This window comes from Mesocricetus auratus, unplaced genomic scaffold, assembly GCF_017639785.1.
Source record: "Mesocricetus auratus isolate SY011 unplaced genomic scaffold, BCM_Maur_2.0 Super-Scaffold_100021, whole genome shotgun sequence".
NCBI lineage: Eukaryota > Metazoa > Chordata > Mammalia > Rodentia > Cricetidae > Mesocricetus > Mesocricetus auratus.
The window spans coordinates 19,232,631-19,254,140 of record NW_024429202.1 but is presented as its reverse complement, the minus strand read 5'-3'; the positions used below and the strand labels follow the sequence as shown (position 1 = coordinate 19,254,140).

At 37.8% G+C, this 21,510-nt stretch overlaps 1 protein-coding gene across 6 annotated transcripts in view; it reads left to right on the top strand.

Annotated features, from left to right (window-relative positions):
• Window positions 1-21,510, top strand: part of Adgrb3 (adhesion G protein-coupled receptor B3) — a 707,451-nt gene that overhangs the window by 317,556 nt on the left and 368,385 nt on the right. For all 6 annotated transcript variants that reach the window (XM_040729329.1, XM_040729332.1, XM_040729333.1 and 3 more), the window contains one exon: window positions 18,120-18,188. In XM_040729329.1, the coding sequence (XP_040585263.1) occupies window positions 18,120-18,188 (69 nt within the window). The remainder of the gene's footprint in view (window positions 1-18,119; window positions 18,189-21,510) is intronic.

Below are 21,510 nucleotides of genomic sequence, written 5' to 3'. Positions count from 1 at the left end.
AAATTGTTGGACCCTAGCAAAGCTCAGATCATCACCGAAAATAAAACTTTGTGTAGAATATTGAATGTAAAGGGAATTCACAAATTCTTGTAGTTAATTACAACAAAGCCAATAATTGAATAATTGTCTTTGGGTTGCTTTTGTCCACCGCCCTTACCACAGAAATTGGGAAACAATGGCCACAGTTCCAAGGAAGATTAGGTAAAACTGTATACAAGGGTCACATTCTTTGGAATATAGTTAGATGCAGGGTATTTTATTTGAAATGGCTAGTAATGCTGACAAGAACAAGTGACTGACTTGATGTTTTGATGAAAGAGTATCACCCTCACCTATTACAGATTTATCTTGGCTGAAAATCCACCCATGGAAATTTGCATTAATTTGAGTTTCTAAATACCATGAGCACCTTGTGTTTTATCTTTACTTGTTTAATAATTATAAATCCTGATCTGAAAACCCATGGAAATATGTTTAATGAAAACTCCATAGGATGACTAATTCACCGTTAAATGTATAAAGTATAGAAATCATGGTTGGTGCTTTCCCCCATCAGTTCTTAGGAAACTTACTGCTTTTCATGTAAGTAAGAAATTTTCTCTTTGCACTTTTTAAAGTGTGCATATGAGTTTGTGGGCAGGCATGTTTTGCTTGCATGTATGTCTTTGTATCAAGTCTGTGTAGTTCCCAAGAAGAAGCAAGAGGGCATTGATGCTCTAGATTTGGAATTATTTATTCTTGTAAATCACAAAGTGTGTGCTGGGAATTGAACCTGGATCCTCTGGAATAGCATCCAGTAAGCTTAACCACTAAACCATCTCTTTCCCGATTTTGTTCACTTTTTGAAACTTTTCCTTTGGGATGTGTGGCTTGACACATTCACAAACGAGATTATTGTTTTCCTATTACAGAATAAGTAAAATTATGAGGTAAAATGTTCACCAGATTATTAAAATGTCATTATTATCTCATCAATCAATTAATGTCCTTTTTATTACCCATGAGCCATAGTTTGCTGCCTTTGATAACAAAGTTAAAAGCAAGCAAAATATAGAACCCATACATTTATTAAACCTGTGAAGTATGAAGCTTCTTCTTATCAATTAAGATAATTAGGACTTGACAAACTTTATACTTTGATTATTTTGAGGATAAATCCTATTTTGCATTAATTTAAAGTAAATCAGTTGCTGGGTCCCTTTATCACTTGGCTACATCAATCCAAATTGTATTAAAATGATAGACATTTTAACAATCTATATTTAACCCCAAGCAAATCTATTCCCCTTCATTGCTATCTCTCTTTGGCAGATGTTGTATATCAATGTCTATCATCAAAATGTATATAATATCTCATCTTCAATTTTAATGCAAAATTTTGAAACACCACAAGAGAGAAGCATCAAAATATAACAAAATAAATATTTTATGTGATTGTTAATACTATAGAAAAGACTCACTAGATTTTCAAGAGGAGAATTTAATGTGGTCCATGTCAGGCATACCCTGCCTGGTCAAGTGATATGTAGAAAAATGAGCTTCTCATAAGATTATGTTGTTTTTATCTGAATATTTCTGTTTTTGGGTATCCCAGTTAAACTATACTTTATCCTATGTGAGATGATACCAGCAATAATAACTATAATACATATGACCATTTTGTGTCTTTTAAATAAAGAGAATGTTACTGTTCTGTAATATTTTGTTGTTTTTCACTTTAAATTCCATTTTAATTAATGAGACAATTAAATTGAAAAACATGTGTTTGTATCTCTTGGAGCAATAAGATAAAGTATGGTTTTACTTTGTGAGCCAATTGACCATCTTCCAGTAGCATTTTTCTCTCAGGTCTATTTTTCTTCAAGCCTCTACACTTGGTTATAATTCACAGAATTCACTAAATCCTTTATATGGCCGATCCTTATATTTTCCAAGCTGACATGTGTTCTTCAAAGTTTGTCTCAGGGATAAATTCTTCTCAAAGGTCTTCTCACTAACTTCTACCCATGATTAGAATTTTTACTACTTTTTTGACCATTTGAAACCGTGTGAACATCATTTATGCAGCCCTCTCACATAAGATTGTAGTTAGTGTTGTTATGTCTGCCCTCAGGCATAAATTTTAACCAAATTGAGAGATAAATATATCTCTGGAGCTTTACCTAACACGTGAAGCATAATAGACATTCAGACATTTGTTCAAACAAATGAATCAAGGTAACATGTTTGGGGATTTGCATGTTTCTCATATATAAAATAAAACATCTCAATCCAATTCAGAAACAGAAATGTGTCTATTTACAATTTTTTAGCCTTTGAAAAAGTTCATACCATGTCTCACCCTATCTACAGAGAACTGAGTTTTCACCCGCTCCCTTTACTAAGAAGTATAAGGTCTAATAAAGTGAAAAGTTGAAACTGATATGTGTAAGCTCTTATTTGGCTTTATCTAGTATCTGTTTCAGTATTTCAAGGTACTTTTCTTATGTTTCTGTTATGTCATTTCCTCAACCCTAAAAGGCAATATAAAGGTCTAAGAGTACAGTTGGTTTTCATTTTTCTTGGAATTATATAAAACAATAGCAAACACTGAACGGACGTTGAGTCACTGGTTCCTAGAAAAATATAGGATTAGGTTTCTTTGAGAATCTGTTCACAACATTTTCATGAATTGATGAAACTAACATTGATTGTTGTTGCCTCTGGCTAAAAGACACCCAATTTAATTCATGTAAGTGATACCTACCTAGATAGTCATGTATAACTAACATGTGTTCTCCCTCTGCAAAGCACACTGTAAACACACTGCATGCTCCTTTTTCTTCAGATCACTAGGGCCATTTTAAACAGCAAAACACTCTCAGTGTGTGTGTGTGTGTGTGTGTGTGTGTGTGTGTGTGTGTGTCTGTCTGTGTGTGTGTATGTGTAACACATAAGACCACATAAACTATTCAAAGGGCAGAGAATGAGGAGCAAACAAAGACTGAAGAGAGCATGCCTGTTTTAGACCCCAGATGGCAGTATGTGCTTTGGACAATCAAAAGTGTGCACATCTCCAAACATGTCAGTGATCAACTCTGATAACACTGTGTTCATTTGTGGATAACAGCTCCATTTTAGTAAGTAAATAAGTTGGCATATCATTTCACGAGGTTATGAATACTGAGATTATCTATGTCTGTTCTTCAGGATTGTTATGACACTCAAAACTGATCAGGCTAGAAACATGATTTACCACAGAGTGGGTTCACCAGACTGTTTTTATTTTTAGTACTTTAATTCTCAATACAAAGTTAAAAGGTGAGCCTTGCTCTCAAGCTGATTACAATGTCCCTGGGAAAATATGACTGAGGCTGGATTATAGTCATGGATAAGAAATATATAAGTACAGTATGTCTCAGTGTTAGAAATTCTAGCAACATACAGGTCAGAACTCAGCAGTAAATAAAATATTCATGAGAGTATTAGGATTTGAGAAAAAATTTCAAGAAGCAAGCAATGTAGAGAAGCATTCAATAAATAATCAGAATGAATGATCAAATGCCCAGCCATGGTGTAAACATGGAAAATTCAGACCAAGGCTTGTTAGTAATGGGCTGCCCATTGGACAACAGGAGAGTGAAAGCAGAGTTTGTGTTATGTAGAGTTTTTATGGTAAAATTCAGTGCTTTGTCAGTACCTAACCAGCAAGGCTCAGCTGTCTACCCCATATGCCAATTGAAAAGAATAGGGCAGTGGAAACAGAGGAAGGAGGTTTGTACAATGTGGCTACATTGGAAAGATGAGTAAATAAAAGTTGGTGGTCCCAAAGTCTGTCTAAAGGGCCACTGATGTGAGATTTAGGTTTACATGCAATATGTGCATAGTTAAGCAGAACTGGTCAGACTGTGCCCTAGCCTAGCAATTGGCCGTCATTGGCTTGGCTCCAAAATGTCCTGCATAAATTGTCAGAACTGTTTGAATTCACATTTCTGTGATTTTACCAAACCCCAGTCTTTGTCTTTCCCAGCATGGGATTCCTAAGGGAGTCTTAACCCTGGAATCTGTTGATCCAGTCATATAGTCAAACGGAAGGTTTAATTTGTAGTTGCATATCTCCTCTGCCAACAGAAAAATTACATTTGAACTTGATTCTCTATAAACAAGATCTTAAATAAATACTTAAATAAATACAAAATAGATAACATGGATTAATAAGAAAAGGAAGAGTGTTCAGCTGATGAATAATACCTTGGGGGAGACAATGGAGGCAGAGAGAGAAAAGGAAAAGGGGGTTTAAGGACAATGAATTAGAAAGCATAAGAGAAATCTTGAATGAAATAAATTCTCATAGGAGTATCTATTTGGAACATTATCCTTTTGTTTATTTATTTACTTATTTTTGAGAAAGGATTTCTCTGTGTATCCCTGACTGTCCTGGAACTCTCTCTGTAGACCAGACTGGCCTCAAACTCACAAAGATCCTCTTGCCTCTACCTCTGGAGTGCTGGGATTAAAGGATTACAATACCACCATTTGGCCTGACATTGTTTTACTTTCTATTGTGATGACAAAACACCTTTACCAAGACAACATATTAAGCAAAGCATTCAATATGGGGACTCGCAGTGTCAAGAGGTTAGAGTCCCTTCCCATCACGGTACAGGGAGGAGAGCATAGTAATAGAGCATGGTGCTAGAGCAGTCTTTGAGAGTTTACGTCTCATCCACAAGCACAAGGAGGAAAAAGCTAACTGGGAATGCTGTGGCTTTTGAAACCTCAAAGTCCTCCCCCAAGGCCACACTTCCTCCAGCCAGGCCACACCTCCTAATCCTTCCCAGTCAGTTTCACCAGCCAGGGACCACACATTGAAATATATGAGCCTATGGGGACATTCTCATTCAAACTTCCATGAACAAAGAAATTATTGAAAGATTCTACATACTGTGGTATACAGGGAATTAAATATGCCAGGATCATCAAATTCATTTGGTATTTTCCAGGCCTAGCCAAGTTTTAGTGATGCTCAGTATTTTCCAACTGATTTTTTTTTCTCCCCTTTGGCTTATCCTAAGCACACAATTTAAAGCAATATTAATGAAATATTCAATTTTAAGGTATTATTCACCTTATTATGTTTATTATATTCTACTGTTTTCTTCTCTATTTTGTGAAGAAGAAATCATGACAGCTCTTTACCTAGTCTTTGATATGACACTTATGCATGAGAAATTTATTTCTTAATTATCAAGATTAAATAGGAGACTCTTACCTCAGGCTTTCAACTTCTTTATTAAATCCTTTTCATATTCTAAAGAAATGCAGACTCCATTAATCAAAGAGATGTATTAGAAGGAGAGATTTGATTTAAATGAAATCAAACATCTTTCATTGTTACCAGGCCTTGGTGTTCCTATTAGAGCACTGGTTGAGGAAATAGTTTTATTCAAGCACAGACTTAAAGAAGTTTTATTCATGTATGGGTGTGAAGAAATAGGAGGAACTATGTGCCTCACAGAAAGCCTTTCTCCTTTTTGAAATGTGCTAAGAACCACAGGGCTTTTTTAAGAAGCAATAGGCAGAAGGTTCCAGTCTGTGGAAAAGTTAATTTCCTTGTTTGGAGTTGTTCAGTCCCCTCTAAATTCTTTAAATTGTAGGTCAGAGTCTTTTTATTTTTCTTTGGAATTTCCCTCCAGGCTCCATCTTTCTGACCCTTGTTCATTCACTAATCTGTCAAGTGAATAAAGGTGATTGGCACAGGGAGAAGGAAGGGAGCATCTCTGAACATCTGGAATCTTAGGTCACCATATGAAAAGAGTAGGTTGTGTCAGATAACTATGCAAAATAGAGGAAGAGGAATTGGCATGGCAATTTTTATAATAAATTTCTAAGTTCAGTGAAGAAAAGGCTATTCTTTCTGTCTTGGTAAGGCACGACTTCTTTTTTAAGTTTACCTTATTTTTTTCTGTAATTTTTAGTCTCTTCTGTTATGTGGACATGATGAGCACTGATGAGCAATCATATATGGGGGAGGTTCTCTAAAGAGAATAAGTACATTATCTCACTAAGGGGACAGTTATTTCACCCATGCCTTCCCTTGTCTTCAAATGAATCCATTTCAGGAGGAGTGGTCTCTTGGTGATTAGAAAACCCTGATTACGGGCTGGAGAGATGGCTCAGAGGTTAAGAGCACTGACTGTTCTTCCAGAGGTCCTGAGTTCAATTCCAAGCAACCACATGGTGGCTCACAACCACCCTGAATGAGATCTGATGCCCTCTGCTGGCACGCAGGCAGAAGACTGCATACACAATAAATAAATAAAAATATTTTAAAAATTTAGAAAACCCTGATTACTTAACCCTCAAGAGAACAGAATGCTCTAGTCTTTGGAGCAGATCAGAATGTCAAGTCTCCACCCAGGGCTAGAGGTTGATTAGATATTTTTGAAGGAAGTAGCCTCAACTGGGTCCTGGGACTTCCACCTTTTTATATGATAATTTAAAGGGATACTCTTAAGGGGAGGTTGTGGTGCTTTCCTTTCTAGTATTATGAGAAAAATCCATAGGAGGAGAGGTCCAGATGTGGCCATGAGCGAGAGATCTATTTTGCATGGTCTGTAAGTCTAGTAAGTCCTGTCCCTGCTGGCTAGGCAAGCTCCAAAGGGCAAAGCGAACAGCAGTTTGGTGAGAGAGGAAAGAAGGCAGAGGAATGTGAATCTATACAGTTCAGTCTGTCAGCTGGTTGATACTAGGTAATTATTGAAATAATTATATTAATTATGTAAATAAATGGAAATCATTGTGAATTTTTATGCAAGCTTAAAACATTCATCTTGCCATTTCCATTTCTTTTCTCCTCTCTCCCTTATCCCCTTCCTTTTCCCAAATAGCCTTCTTTTAGTTTTATCTTTTAAACAAAAATATAGTCTAGACTTCCTATGTGAGAGAAAACATGTGAATTCTGTCTTTCCAAATCTGGCTTATGTTACTTATTATAATGATCTCCAGTTCCATTCATTTCCTTAAAAATATGATTTTGCTTTTATCTAAAGTGTGTGTGTGTGTGTGTGTGTGTGTGTGTGTCTGTGGTGTATGTGTCTGTATGCTATAGCATGTGTGTGGAGGTCAGTGGAAAACTTGTAAGAATTGGTTCTTTCCTCTCAGCCTGGAGATCCTATGGATCAAACTTGGTCTTTTATGCATTGGTGGCATGTGCCTTTACTCTCTGAGCTATCTTGCTAGCTCAATTTCCTTGTCCTTTGTGTCTAAATAATGATTTAGGCTGAATTTTTTAAGTGCAATAAAACTTGACACAGTTTTACTCTCAGAATCTCCCATTGTTTTCCTAAAAGTTGGGGTAATATTGAGATTTGTGTGTTTTCCACTTACTGTCAAAGTTTGTTTTCTGTTTTGATTTTAATTATTGTTGGATGCAGTATTTATTTGGTAGGGCTACCAGAACAAATGCTCCAGAAATGTATCTCAGGTTCCGAGGAAGGAACTGACCACAGATTTGGTTTCGTGGATTTCTTTGGTTTGTAAATGGCAGCCTTAGATCAGCATCTTTTAATGGTCCTAGTCCTTGTCTGCACATGCATCTTGGCATCTGTGTTCTTACTCTTTTTATAAAGGTACCGGTTAGACTAGACTGGGACCTACCAGTAATCACTCTGTTTTTTTAAACCTGCATCCCTCTTTAATAGAAATATTTCTACTAAATGATCTTACGTATGATCATCAAGTGTTAGGCTTCAACGTATGAATCAGAAGGAACAAGTCCAGTTCAGCCTGGAGTAGGGGAATCATGAAAACACTCTGCTTTAGTGACAGCTATATGCCAGGCAGCTTCTCCTGTGGCAATGGCTGCCTGAGGTCTCTGTTGGGTAAATTGTGATGTGTGCCCACTTCTCTTAAAATCCCAACCCTCAAGGGTCTCGGTCATGTCTGTCCAAATTAGAGGCATGATGAGTCTGAAGCAGAGGTTCGGCACAATGACAGAAAGCAAGAGGTCATCTTTTTAATTTTTTTATGGTAAGGGAAGTCTTGTTCCAAGAGGGATTTGAGCAAGTTAATGTGTGACCTAAGCTATATAACAGAGGTGGGTGAATGCAGTATACATGACTAATACCATGTGAAAGGGACCATTCTTTCTCTGGGTAGGGAATGGGGGTTGGTTAATGGTGGCCCACAGTATTAGACAGTAGTCAGGCTGTGTCTGATCCTGCAGTGGTCACAAATTCACAAATTTAGGTATATTCTTTCGTTGTTCACAGCCTTCTTTGTTTAGGTCATGATTAACTCAGGAACCTGAGTTCTCTGACATTTTCAACCTTTATGTTTATATAAAAGCAGATAAGAGATTAGAATTTGAAGATGTCAAAATTCTCTTTGGTGACTTCCTGTTAAAATGGAGCATTGTGGTGTTGGGATATCTCCTCACTTGGTGGTGAGTAGTTAAAAGGTTGCCTTTGAGTCATAGTCGAATTTAAGAATATATTTATAGACAAGAGAGGACCAATTGTTGAGTAGAGGAATTAAGGATAGAAAAGTCTTTTCTAGAGAAAGGAGTATCCACAAACCCAAGGTTTTGTTTGCATTGGCTTTTGATATTTTGTTGGACATTTACTGATGTGTTTAAATTAGTGAGCTAGACCCATAAGAAGATATGTTAAAGACTATTTAAAAGAGGATTGTCATAGATATCCTTAAAAATTAATCTTGGCTGTGCAAGTAAGTACCTTTAGACTTAATGCCAAGAAAATAGATCTGTAGAGATTAGCAGACAAGTTTCACCTTTGCTGTGCACACAGAGCAGGAACTTGGTTAAATATGTGAACAGCAGTTTAATTCAGAGAAATAAAGTTCTACTTGTAGCCAGGTTGTGATTAGAGAAAATTTCCAAGTACTGGATCCACTCTTACTATTATTATTATTTTGTGTGGGTCATAGCCCCCTAGTGGCAGAGAGCTGGAAAGCCTAATCTGCTGTGTTTACCTCTAAGTCATTCCAGAATCTAGGCCCTGGCTGTTTGCAGCTGTATGTAGCCCTGACCTTGACTGTAGGCACAAAGCCAGCAGGTGTGGCAGACTTCAAAGAGAACCTTAGATGTAACACCCCTGTTTTGTGATGCATATAAACAGTATGTCAGATACAGTGTACAAAATAGGAAAAATCAGACCTGTGTCATGATAGAGAACAGATTTGATATGATCCAACGATTTCTTCCTTAATGGCTTTGTCCCTTACTTCTCTTTTCTGAAGACTGCCATCCTGCCTGCTTAGCCTCAACTATATCAGATCCTATGAATGAGTTAGATGATAAACAGTAGCCTCTCTAAACAACTGTTATGTGGGAAGAGATAGAAAAGTCAAAGGGATGTTTTGGGGAGGGAGGCATATTTATGATGAAGAGAGACAGAGGAAGCTCAGATAAGGGGAGTCCCTGGCATAGCAAAGAATTAATTTATTCTGAAAGAATAAGCAAGCCAGTATGCAGAAATCTAGTATAAGAAGGATGTGCCCAACCAGCCTTTGAGCCAGTCTGCTGCCTTATGTACATCAAAGTACTACCTTTTGAAAATAAAATTTAGAACATACTGTCTTGAGGGTGGCAAATTTATCAATGGCTCACAGGCAAGGGGAGCCCGTAGCTCACTTCCCTATCTTTAGGGCACCATGAGAAGATAATGTACTATTCTAACAGGGACTCTGTAAGGGGATACTCTTAAACTCTGGGTAATTTTTTGAAGAAATGTTTAACATTATCTGTTTCCACGTGGAAAGCAAATACATCAAAATAGAATAAAATATCTTATATAATCTAAAAAAAAAAAAAAGAAGAAGGATGTGCCCAGAAAAGCCGTGACCCAGAACAGGGTCTTCTCAGAACGTTCTGACCAGTTGTCACTTTGCATTTCATGGCATGTTGTCTGAAGAGGCCTTTCAGACCTTTTGATAGCTCACAGGAGTGTGTTGTCTGAACCAAGCTGCTGAGCTCAGTTTTTAAAGTGTTTTTATTAGTTCTTTAGCCATTTTCATACAATGCATTTTGATCATGTTCGTCTCTCGCTCCCCAATTCTTCCCACATCCCTACTCCCTTCCTCACCCATCCAACTTTGTGTCCTTTTTTCAACCCATCAAGATGAATGTTTGCTACCCAAATATTCCTAGATCTGTGGCTTAGAGCAACATCTTTGTGCTAATTTCAAAATGAGTCAGAGTTTTTGTGAGGATGTAACTAAAAGAAGAGCAGGGAAAAATAAAAATGTGTCATTAGACACTTGTTTTCATCTAAACAAGCCCAAACTGGGAGAGTGATGCCAAAAGTCTACTCAAAAGTATTCCAGATGTGAGAATTCGATGTCATCTCTCTCGGGCAGCCAGGCTTGATACTGGAGACCCATGCCCACAAATATCAGGTCAGGTCATTCTGGAAGGTATTGACCCTTGGGCTAGGTACCCCACACCCTCAGATGAGCTCAGACTTTCACTTGGGTTTTCATGTGCTTAATTTCATTCCCCAAATCATATGGTCTATCTGTATTCAGCTTTGACACTTACAATAGGATAATTTGGGTGATAATTCCCAGTATTTCTGAGTCCTTGATAACTTCTATTTGCCCAGAGACCGTAGATATGCTACTTCGATAGATATTCTAGATAAAAGTAATGTACATTGTGATTTATTTGGTCCAGTAAGTTCTGAATTATTTAGCTTACTTGCCTATTACAACATGTATATATATAGCTCATGGCACACTTGAGGGGTTGTTTACTTAAAAACAACTAAGGTGAGTACAAATTCAAACTGATTCATACAGTAATGTTGCCTAAGATCAATTCCAAAATAGGAGTCCAAGAAGTAATGTGTCACACATCACAAGGAATCAGCCTACCATGCATTAGTCTGTTTTGTAGGAGTGTTCATAGATGCTATGCATGTGCTCAGCCATGAACAGCCAAGTTTTGAAAAATGAATTCTACTGTACTGTATCTTGAGTTGCCTTTGGGTGTCTTGGAATTAATTTTACCCGTGGAACAGCTTCCAGATGGGTTTTATTTTATCACCCGTCACTCTTGCTTCTCGTCCTCCTTACCTGTCTCATTTGGTATTCTTCCTAGTAGGCTTATCTCCAGTGTTTAACCTTGACTTTACCTATTCAACTCTATTCTTGGTATTCATATTCCTTGTCCCAAAGGGTTCCTGTTTTCAACTATGTTTAATTATTCACATTACTTTTGTCTTTTGAGATTTAAACTTAAGTCAAACTGTCTCCCAAGCCTCTTCACTTGGCTGCATTGTAGATTCTTAATGCTCAACGAGATCAAAATTAAGCTCACTTTCTTTCTTTCTTTCCAATGCAGGTATTTCTCATGTCAGGTGCCAGGTGCAGCATACGTAGTTGTACTCCAATTCTAGGTATTCTGAGCCAGAAACCAAAGATGGATGTTTGATTCTCTGCCTTCTCACCTGTGCAATCTGTCATCATGTGTGTTTCTGTGTACCAAGCTACCATCTTCTCTACCCTCTTCAATTGAAACCATTTTATGATCTCTGCTTTTGCTTTCACTGTACTGCACCTTATACGCTACTCAGCATCCAAAAGCAGACTTTTACTTTTTTTTTTTTTTTGGTTTTTACGAGACAGGGTTTCTCTCTATTGTTTTGGAGGCCGTCGGTCCAGCCCAGCCTCGAACTCACAGAGATCTGCCTGCCTCTGCCTCCCTTGTGCTGGGATTAAAGGCATGCGCCACCACCGCCCGGCACAGACTTTTACTTTTAACTAAACTTGCTGCATAAGCATTGTGAGTTGATGGCTCCATTTTACTTGACCCTTGTTTTTTTTTCACTCTTTATGAATAGTCTTGTCTACTCTATCCAGCCTATCTAAGACCAATGTAGAAATATTATGTCATTCTTTATGTCTCTAAAATTTGTTTAGAAAGTTTTTACTCATGAAGTATGTACTCTTCCCTTCCTCTCCCCATTTATATTTGGGGGTTATCTGTTTTAAAGGTTGTCTCCTAATCATGATGCTCTCAAGTTAGATATCACATACAGATAAAGGATCTGTTCCTGGCTAGCCAATAATCCCCAACACACACTCTCTCTCTCTCTCTCTCTCTCTCTCTCTCTCTCTCTCTCTCTCTCTCTCTCTCTTCACACATAGACTTCAATCCCTCTATCCTGTCCATCCTCTCTTTGACATACTCTCCTGTTTTCTGCTCACACTCTCACTATCCCTCACCTGTCCATCCCTATCCCTTCTCTTTTCCCTCTGCCTTCTATGTCTCAATATAATCTACTATGTTGTAATCTCCCATAGTCTGTTTATGCTGTTTCAACAAAATAGGGAAGAAAAAATGGGCTTCTCTTTCTTCTAGTACCTAGAATCTTAGTACAAGATTGGTCATAGGAAGTTCACTTGTCCTACTAGGGTTGCTCTATCTCCCAAGATGGCACCTTATTATTAAATCCTCCCAAAGAGGTGGTAGGCATGGATACCAAAGTTATGCCTCAAGCATCTTTTATAAGTGTCTTAAAACTGTTGAAACAGTAGGAGCCATTTCAATCAGCACCTAATGGTATTGCCTCAAAGTGTCCTTCCATCAACAATGTTTAAATATTGTAGCTTAATCACACATTCAATCTATTGTAGTTATTATCTGAAGTCATTTTATTTGTTATACTGCTGAGGGTTGAAGTCGAGACTTTGAATAGCCTAGACAAACACTTTCCCACTGTCTAATATACCTGTCTTGGTTATGTTCTCATTGCTGGGATAAAAATAACCCAACAAAAGCAAGGTAAGCAGGAAGAGGTTTATTCTAGATTATAGTTCCAGAGTTATATAATCTGTCATGGGAGGGAAAACAGAGCAGCAGTCAAGGAAGCGATGGCAGAAGAGGCAGGAAGCTATCTAGTCACATTGCAACCCCATTCGGGAAGAAGCACATGGGCAGGAAGCCCCAAGACCTGTGCCCAATGACCTACTTCATCCAGTGAGGCGCCATGTCCTTCCTATAGGTTTCCAAACCTTCCCAAACAGTATAGTCAACTAAAGACCAAGTGTTCAAACCTATTAACCTATTGTAGGCCTTTCAAATCACAATAGCCCCATCGCCCCCAAAGTCATCATTTTAAATTTATTTGTTTACTGACTCCCTTTTCTCACTGGTGTTTAGGATGGATGAGTTCATACATCTTAATCACTTTTAACAATCCCTAGAACTGTATGGGTTATAGAAAAAAGAAATCATTCTCTGTGCACTTCTTGCATAAGTAAATATGCTTCCAATTGTTTCCTCTTCTCACCTTTCCATCCCTATATCCTTTCTTTCCTTTGGCCCTCCAAAAGCCACAATGTTAGGTAGGAAAGCATATTTAGTGATTTCCTTATTTTCATTTTTTGGCCCCATACGCTGAATTCTGGGTTATGCTTTTACAATTCTTTTGCTGATAAAATGGAACACATTCTCCAAATGCATTCTGTAAAAGAAGGGATATTATGGGTAGAGATACAAGTCAAGATTCCCTATGTTTAATAAAGGAGCTGTGTTGGAAGTTGTTGCTTCATCTAATCTAAAGACTGTTTTTAGACATCCTTGTTACCAAAGTTTTTAGAGATATAGCATGGCCCTGGCAACTCTAATAAGCAAGGCTTTAGCACTTGCCCACCACAGATCAGTTAAACAGACCAAACTAACCAACAAAACAAAAGCAAACAGAAAGAAATGAAAAGCAGGTAATAATGTTTCTTCAATGTGACTATACAGGGAAGAGGCACATAGAGTTCCAGCAAACCTCTTGTGTCCCAAGTCCATCTCTAGTGCCCTGAAATGAGATCAAAGTTTAAATGAAGAACCATGGATATCACAGCTAAGCAGTCCCAGGCAAAGTGTGGTCCTGTTCACCATTCACTCATTATTATCTGGGTTTCAGCCTCAACTGTAAGATGGTCAGCTGTTTGAGATTTCTTGCAGGGAACCAAGTTCCTCCTCTGGCTAGCACCCTTTACTTTTCCCATCATGAGATTCCTGGGGGAAATTCCCATTTCTTTGGGCGTTCATTGTTTCAATAGTCTGATAGTCAGATTGAGAGACATATGTGTCCTAGAATATCTTCATGTCTTCCAGGCCAGATATAACAAAAATAACAGAAAGCCAGGCTATTATCTGTATTTGTCTACAAACAAGACTATATAGTTTGGGGGCATGAATAAGTCTGATACACCTGGGTAATTGACAAACCATCAGGCAGGACAGTAAAAGGGAAAGATGAGGACAGCAGGAGTCCACATCACATGTGTCTTTGCAGCTATAACCCAGTCAGTAGGTTGGCGATCAACGGTTTATCCTATGCTGTCTATCCTTATACTAATAGGTGGTCCCTTCTTCCTAGTCATTAAGCTTTTCCTAGAGTTACCCCAACACTTTTGAACAGGAACAACAAAATGCACCAAATATTTACTTCTGCATTGTGGAATCTTCTCCCTTAGGGATTATCTTTGTCCCTTGAAGTTCACACATTTTGCTCCTGAGTTAAGATGGAACAGAACTTTTCCTGTGGCTTGGGGCAATCCAATCATTAGCCTAATCTACATTGCAATTTTCATATAACTAGAACCTTCAAGATTCTTTCATGAGTTACACAAAATGATGTATGACCCACCGAGAATCTGACAAGTAGAAACCAATCAGAAGTACAGCAAGATTATTGACTACTACCCATAAAATAGCATGTTCTTTTTGCTCTTATTCCATTCTGGGACTTTGACTTTGATAGTCAGAGAGTTGTTTGTGTTTCTCTATACATTATGCATTTATTTCTCTGTCTTCCTACCAAGGAAACACAGCCATACCGGTTTGATCTTTGTGTCCCACAGTCCTTTAGCACAGTACTTCGAACTAAACAGACATCTGGGTAATCGCAATACTGTACAAAACCCCTCTTACCAGGTATATTCCTAGAAAAGGCATTATCTATTGAAAAATTATAGGTACTGAAGTCAATATTTAATTGGTTCTGTTTCTCCCTGATACTGTAAGGGGTGGGCTTGAAAGTCTTATCAACATGGTAGCTATGCATTTGCCCTAATGTAGAAGTAAATACTACTCATATAACAAATACTAAAAAGATAATATGGAAGAAATGCAATCAACACTTTCCATTCAGTAGGAACAATGTTAGGAATTACCTCCAAAATCCATTTATCATTTCCAAGTGGGTTTTACATTTTATAGGATGGGATGGGACCATGTAGTTTAAAAAAATCAAAAGAGACATTTTAATATATATCTGCTACTTCAGTTTTCACACAACTGGGACTCTTCCAAGGACTCTAAGTTTTTAATGAGTCTAAGACATGGTATCAGTGTGTTAAAGCATCAGTGTTATCACAGCACACAGAAAACAAAGTAGCAGCATCAACCCTATGCCAGCACAGTTTATATCAGGATCCTGTCTTATCAGGACTATGTAGCCAAACCCTATTTCAAAAATGCACACACACCTTAAAAGAGAAAGCTACTATGTGACATGTATCAGGGATTGACATAAGTGATCTGATTCATTAATCACAAAAGAAGGATATCTTTAGCATATAGAGCTCTTAATGAATACTGTCAAGGGGATGTGTCTTCAACTTCTCAGGAGTCATTCAAGCATCTAGAAATGTTACCACTCACCTCTTAAAAAACATTGTCTTGTTTGGTCTGTTCCATTCTGTCGGCCTGTTCATGTTTGGCAAGTCAAAGTGAATTAAAACATACAACCGAATTTAATATACATGTTTTTCAATACACTTGACAGAAGTGAGAGCTGTTAGTTCAGAGCAATGTTGCTGAATCTTATTTGAAAAGCCAAGGCATTCCAACTCTAAAACTTTTCTTTAAATTTGAGCTCCACTAGATATCCTCCATGGGAAAACTGATAAGGATAAACTGATGCATGAAAAAGACTCATTTTGTCCAAAGTCTGCTTCCTCATCACTCCAGACCGTGAATGAGGTTTAACTCATCTAACTGTGCCCTACATGGCATGCATTAGTCAGAAAATGGCTGTTGATTATTCTGAAATACTATCAGCAATAAGATCACGGGGGAACTTGAATATGAGCTGCCTTCCTACTCTGATTCAATAAAGGCCCATTTATTGTCCCTGTAAAATAATACAAAATGTTTGCTATATTCTGTGCTTGCTTAGTTTAAAACTCGGGTTAACAATTCATGTTTTTCTGGTTGTCCTTTGGTTCTTTAAAAAAAGGAGAGAGAACACTGAATTCATTACTTTCCTTAAGGAATTGTGTGTGTGCAATGACCTTCATGGATAGCAAGAAAGTCATTGACCCACTATGAGGAAAATATGCTTTGTGAAGGGTTTTCCAGAAATGGAGATGCATTTGCACGCATTGCTTCCCTCTTAGTGTCTCTTGTTAGCAGCAGAATACACTTTGTGTGATAGCTGGAGAGATGCATACCAAGGTCATGGACCTCAACATAGCCATCTTGCATGCACAGGGATGAAACCTACAGCATTTGCCTCATTAGCTCCCTGTCCCCTACTGAGTTAACCAGCCATAGGCAATTGGAGAACTCTGAAGGTTAATTCTTTCTGCCCATAGGTAGAGTTACAGCTCAATGGACTAAGCCCTTAAAATGTTAGCACTCCAAGCAAGAAATTTCAAGTGGTAAAAGTGGCAGGTAGTACAGAGAGGTTAAATGAATTGAAAATGAGTTTAAAGCAGGCTTACTACTTCCCCCTGCCCCCAAGAGTTGCATAAAATATTCTAAAACTTTTACAGAGGTTATAACGTGAAACATGCTTCAACCATGTGATTGCCAGGAACTATTAAAATAAATAGCACAAATAGGGCAATTAAATATAGATGCTAACAGCTTCAAACCACAGAAGAGGAAATGAAGCATCCTTGTTTCTCATCTAAAAAACACCCAGGTGACTTTATTTGGAATGAGTGCAAATGCTTGTTTTGAAAAGCTGTATATAGAAAAGACAAACAAAAACTGACAAATTGATATTGTTTCTGCCCACAGGGGAGTCCTGCCCTAAGCTAGTGAGTCAGTGTGCTGCAATGTGCCTGCTTGATTACCTACAGACCAGTTAGATAGGATACAACTAAGGACACAACCAAGCAGCCACCATCTGGGTGTCGTGCCTCTACTAGACACTGTGTAGGTCTCAAGTCACTCTTCAACAGGCACCCTTATCTCTTCTCTAGATGCCTGTATCTTGGTGGCACAGCATACAGCGAGAAACCAGAAAAGTCTTTCTAGTGACATCTCACATAGGAAATCATCAGTGGCAGAACTGAGTTGAATGCAGTAGTCAATGTGCTCATCGTGAATGAAAAATGAACCTCCAAGTGCGTTTGTCTGCTTGGAAAGAGAAAACCAGACAGTCATTTGCATAATTATAGATAAAGATAAAACCAATAGGTCTTTGTCCATTAGCAGTGAGGATACTGGTAAGGATTTGGAACTTTAAAAAGAGCATGTTACATGGTGACCCATTCAAAAAAGTCAGAGATTAAAAACTAGTCATTCAAAAATTACTCAGACATATTAAGCATTGTCACATGTGCTCTTCACCAGAAATTTTGAATGTCTCTTCACATTTTTCAAAACATAGTTGAAAAGCAAATATACAATAACCAAAAGGCCAGAGCAAGAATTCCAATTGAGGGGCCTGTGTAGTTAGGCTTACCCAATGTCATAGCCTCACTACACTGTTATTAGAAACAACGAAATAGCAGCCATGGCTTGCAGTTCACAGGATATCTTGCAGTAGACCAGTGCAAGCAACTTCTTTAGAGAAGGGATAAAAACATTTGCAAGTAATTGTTATATAATGACATTACAGAGTATAATATAGCGACAATGAGACAAATCATTGTGAAGGAAAAGTGTTTTACCTATTCTGGTTGCTTCTGGGATGCAGATACAAAGCTGTGTAGAGCCCTTAGAATTATGGTGCTGAAAGCCTCCTTAAAAATCGAGAGATGTGTCAGGATGCAAAGAAATGTTGCAAATATTTATTTGATGTAACCATTCCAAATAGGTGTAGTTGCAAAGTACATTCTCACGTATAAATACTAAACTCTTTATCTAATTTAATTTCCAGAACTTCTTTCAGATAGTTAGCAACCTTCTAGATGAAGAAAACAAGGAGAAATGGGAAGACGCACAGCAGGTAAGGTTGAGGTTACTTATGATGAAGTTGATTTATACAGCTTTTAAAATACATGAAAAGTTTGATTCTCCAAGAGTACAAAAGGATTTTGGGAATCATTCTAAATGACAAAACAGTAATTTTACAGAAATCAAGTTATCTTTTAAAACATCAACCCATGGGAGGAATTTTGTGCGAACATACAGGAGAAACAGCATACTTAGCTAATCTGTGACTTCAGAAACCAAGATATGACAGCTTTTTACTTCAGCAATAGACTTCTTTCTGGTTTATAGACAGTGAGAAAACAAGACGATCTAATAGCGTGCAACTCAATAGAAGTGATGTGCTATTTACTAATGAAAAAAATCAGTCGCCAAGAATTCATGCTTCATGGAATCTGCCTGTTTTATACAGATGTAAATCCTTATTCAGAAGAGTTGTGAACATAAACTCCTTTGCCTACATGTGCTCAGACTTTTTTTTTTCCTGATGTGCTGTATCAACTATCAAGCTTCCTTAGTGACTTAAGTCCTGTGAAATTGCCTTTTCCTGTCATCCTATCCTAACTCTAAGACCCTTTTCCTAAAACAGGAAAGTTGCTCTCTAGGTGACTACAAGGGAAGCATAGTTTTTAAATTACTATGGGAATTTAGTATAACTGAGCATGGGACTTCTTTAAGTTTTCTAATTGACCCTGGTAAAAAAAAATCCCAAGATCAAGGCTCTCTTGAAAAACAGTGAGCTTTTACTGATGTTCAGATAAACCATCTAGTCCCTTTCTCTATTATAATCACAGTTGAAGCTTCAGAAGTTAAGCATGCCCTGTATTCCAGTTATGATAGGATAGTCACAAACAGCCCAGCATGGCCAGCAGCATCATCAGGTACCAACTCTGTGCTTCTGCCCAATGCAAGGGGGAGAAAAAAATGTATATCACCTTTCAGTTTAAAACCTTGGTCTATCTTTTTTTAATCCTTTGAATTATACACTTGGCCTTGGCCTTCATCTAGAGGGCAGTATTGTTCCCTGACTGTAAGGACGTGGTGTCTTCACCCAGAATACAGGTGTTGTAGAAGAGCATATGTTTCTCAAAAGCTAGAGACTATTAATTATGGATTTACTTAGAATGAATGTATGATCCTCTATTTAAAACAAGGCTGCAATTCATCACATGGTGTTCTTTAGCAGGAGGTCACAACTTGGGCAAGTAATGAATAGTATCAGGCATCCTCATCAATGGAAAAATCAGGAATCCATAATCTGTTTAGTTGCCATTTGAAAGCATGTGTGGCACAAAAGGTGACTTCTTTAAATAAAGGGGTTTAAAATCTACCAAAAATGATCCTTCTGGTCCCTCTTTATCTTAGAGAATAGACTTAAGAAAAATAACCTCTAAAACATAGATCTTTATGTGAACTTAGAAAACTAAATGAGTAACACTGATACCAAAATCTTGCAAAAAGCATACATACTTTTGAAAAACACCTAGAGCCCACTGGCTCTCCATCAATCCCAGTTAAAAAAATCCAGCTGCACTTAGATAAAGACCCCTTCCTGAAAAAAAATAGCCTCCTGAAATAAAAGAAAAATGTGCATCATAACTACATCCCATACCCACACATGTATATACACACACACATACACACACACACACACACACACACACACACACACACACACACACAGACACTGTGGCAGGTGTTGACAGTGAAGTTAAGTCATGTAATTTTTTTCTAAACTTCACATTAGAAAGCTCTGTTTCATGTCCCTGTCTCTGGAGGGTACAAACTGCATCCAAGTAACAAATCCAACCAATGTCTGTTATGTAAACATTGTTCATCACCTACTACCAATGGTTGTTCTGCAACAAGGAGAGAAGTGCCTTGTCCCACTAGAGTTCCTATGATATGAAATGTATAAAATACTTATCATTAGACCATTGTCAAAAAAGTTGACCAGCCCCTGTTCTATAATATTAATGGCTTTTGAAAAATAATAATTTAAAACAAGACTTACCAGCATGAAAATGCATTCAATAAAGATGGAAGAGAAGCCAGGCGTTGGTGGTGCACACCTTTAATCCCAACACGCAGGAGGCAGAGGCAGACAGATCTCTGTGAGTTCGAGGCCAGCCTTGTCTACAGAGCAAATTCCAGGACAGCCTCTAAAACAATACAGAGAAACCCTGTCTCAAAAAACCAAAAAACCAAAAGCAAACAAAGAAAAAAGATGGAAGAGAATGAAGAGCTTCATGCTGAACAAGTAGGAAGTTAGAGGTCGCACATACTACAAGCAGCCACAGAGACTGGAGCTCACGCACCCTTGAGAGAGACATAAGGTACAGCTCCACATGTTACAGGCCTTTTGTCATACATGTATCATCATAAAGTCCCTTGGAAATGGGATGATCTGTCTTCTTGTTAATTGGCTTTCTCCAAAGGAAAACTGCTTCGGATAGCCTTTCAAATGGAGAGTTTTGAAACTCGAAGCCCAAGTTCATGTGGCCATTGATTTAGGCCCCCATAATCTCAAAAGACACTGAGGGCCAGAAAGACCATCTTCCTTGATGTTTTCATTTCAAAGAGAGAAATTACTGGATTTTTAAGATGGCAGGAAGACTTTTACAGTTTAAAAAGACTTACAAATATTTCAAAGATACTAAATGAGCCTTGTCATACTAGTTTTCTAAAGTAAATACTTTAAGAAACATGAAAGTAAGGGAGATGGTGATGCTATTTCCAAGAGTGAAAATTAAGCCTCTTGTTCTTAATTTGCATGCATCCCTATACCAAACAATACTCACAAACAGGCTTATGCAAGAGAGTAAACAGGGTGCAGTAGAATCAGGAAGCTTTAGAGCCCATAGGAACTCCATTCATGACTGTTTAATGGGCATCATGACTTTTAAGAATTCCCATTTAGTGAATTGATCTCTTAAATGATCTGATGTTAAATATTGCAGTCTTCTGTGGAATATGGGTATATATAGGTAGATACATGAATTTTGTATACATGTGGTGTTGATTTTTAGATGAAACACTCATAGCTCTCTGCAAAATACACATATAGACTCACAGTCTGCACTGCTGATCCCCTCTCTTCCTAATCAATTCCCTCACCTCTTTTGCCTTATGCTATCCAGTCAACCAGGTATTTTCCTCTCCCACTCTGGCATCTACAAAATAAAGTAACTGGAACTCAAGCCACTTAATTTTTCATGTTCAGAAGCTGCAGTGATGCGGATGCTTGCACATAAGATGCATCTATGTTCTTGGATGGTACATACATTATGAGCATTTGCCAGATTATGGTATCTTTGAGAAAACAGATCCTTTTGTGT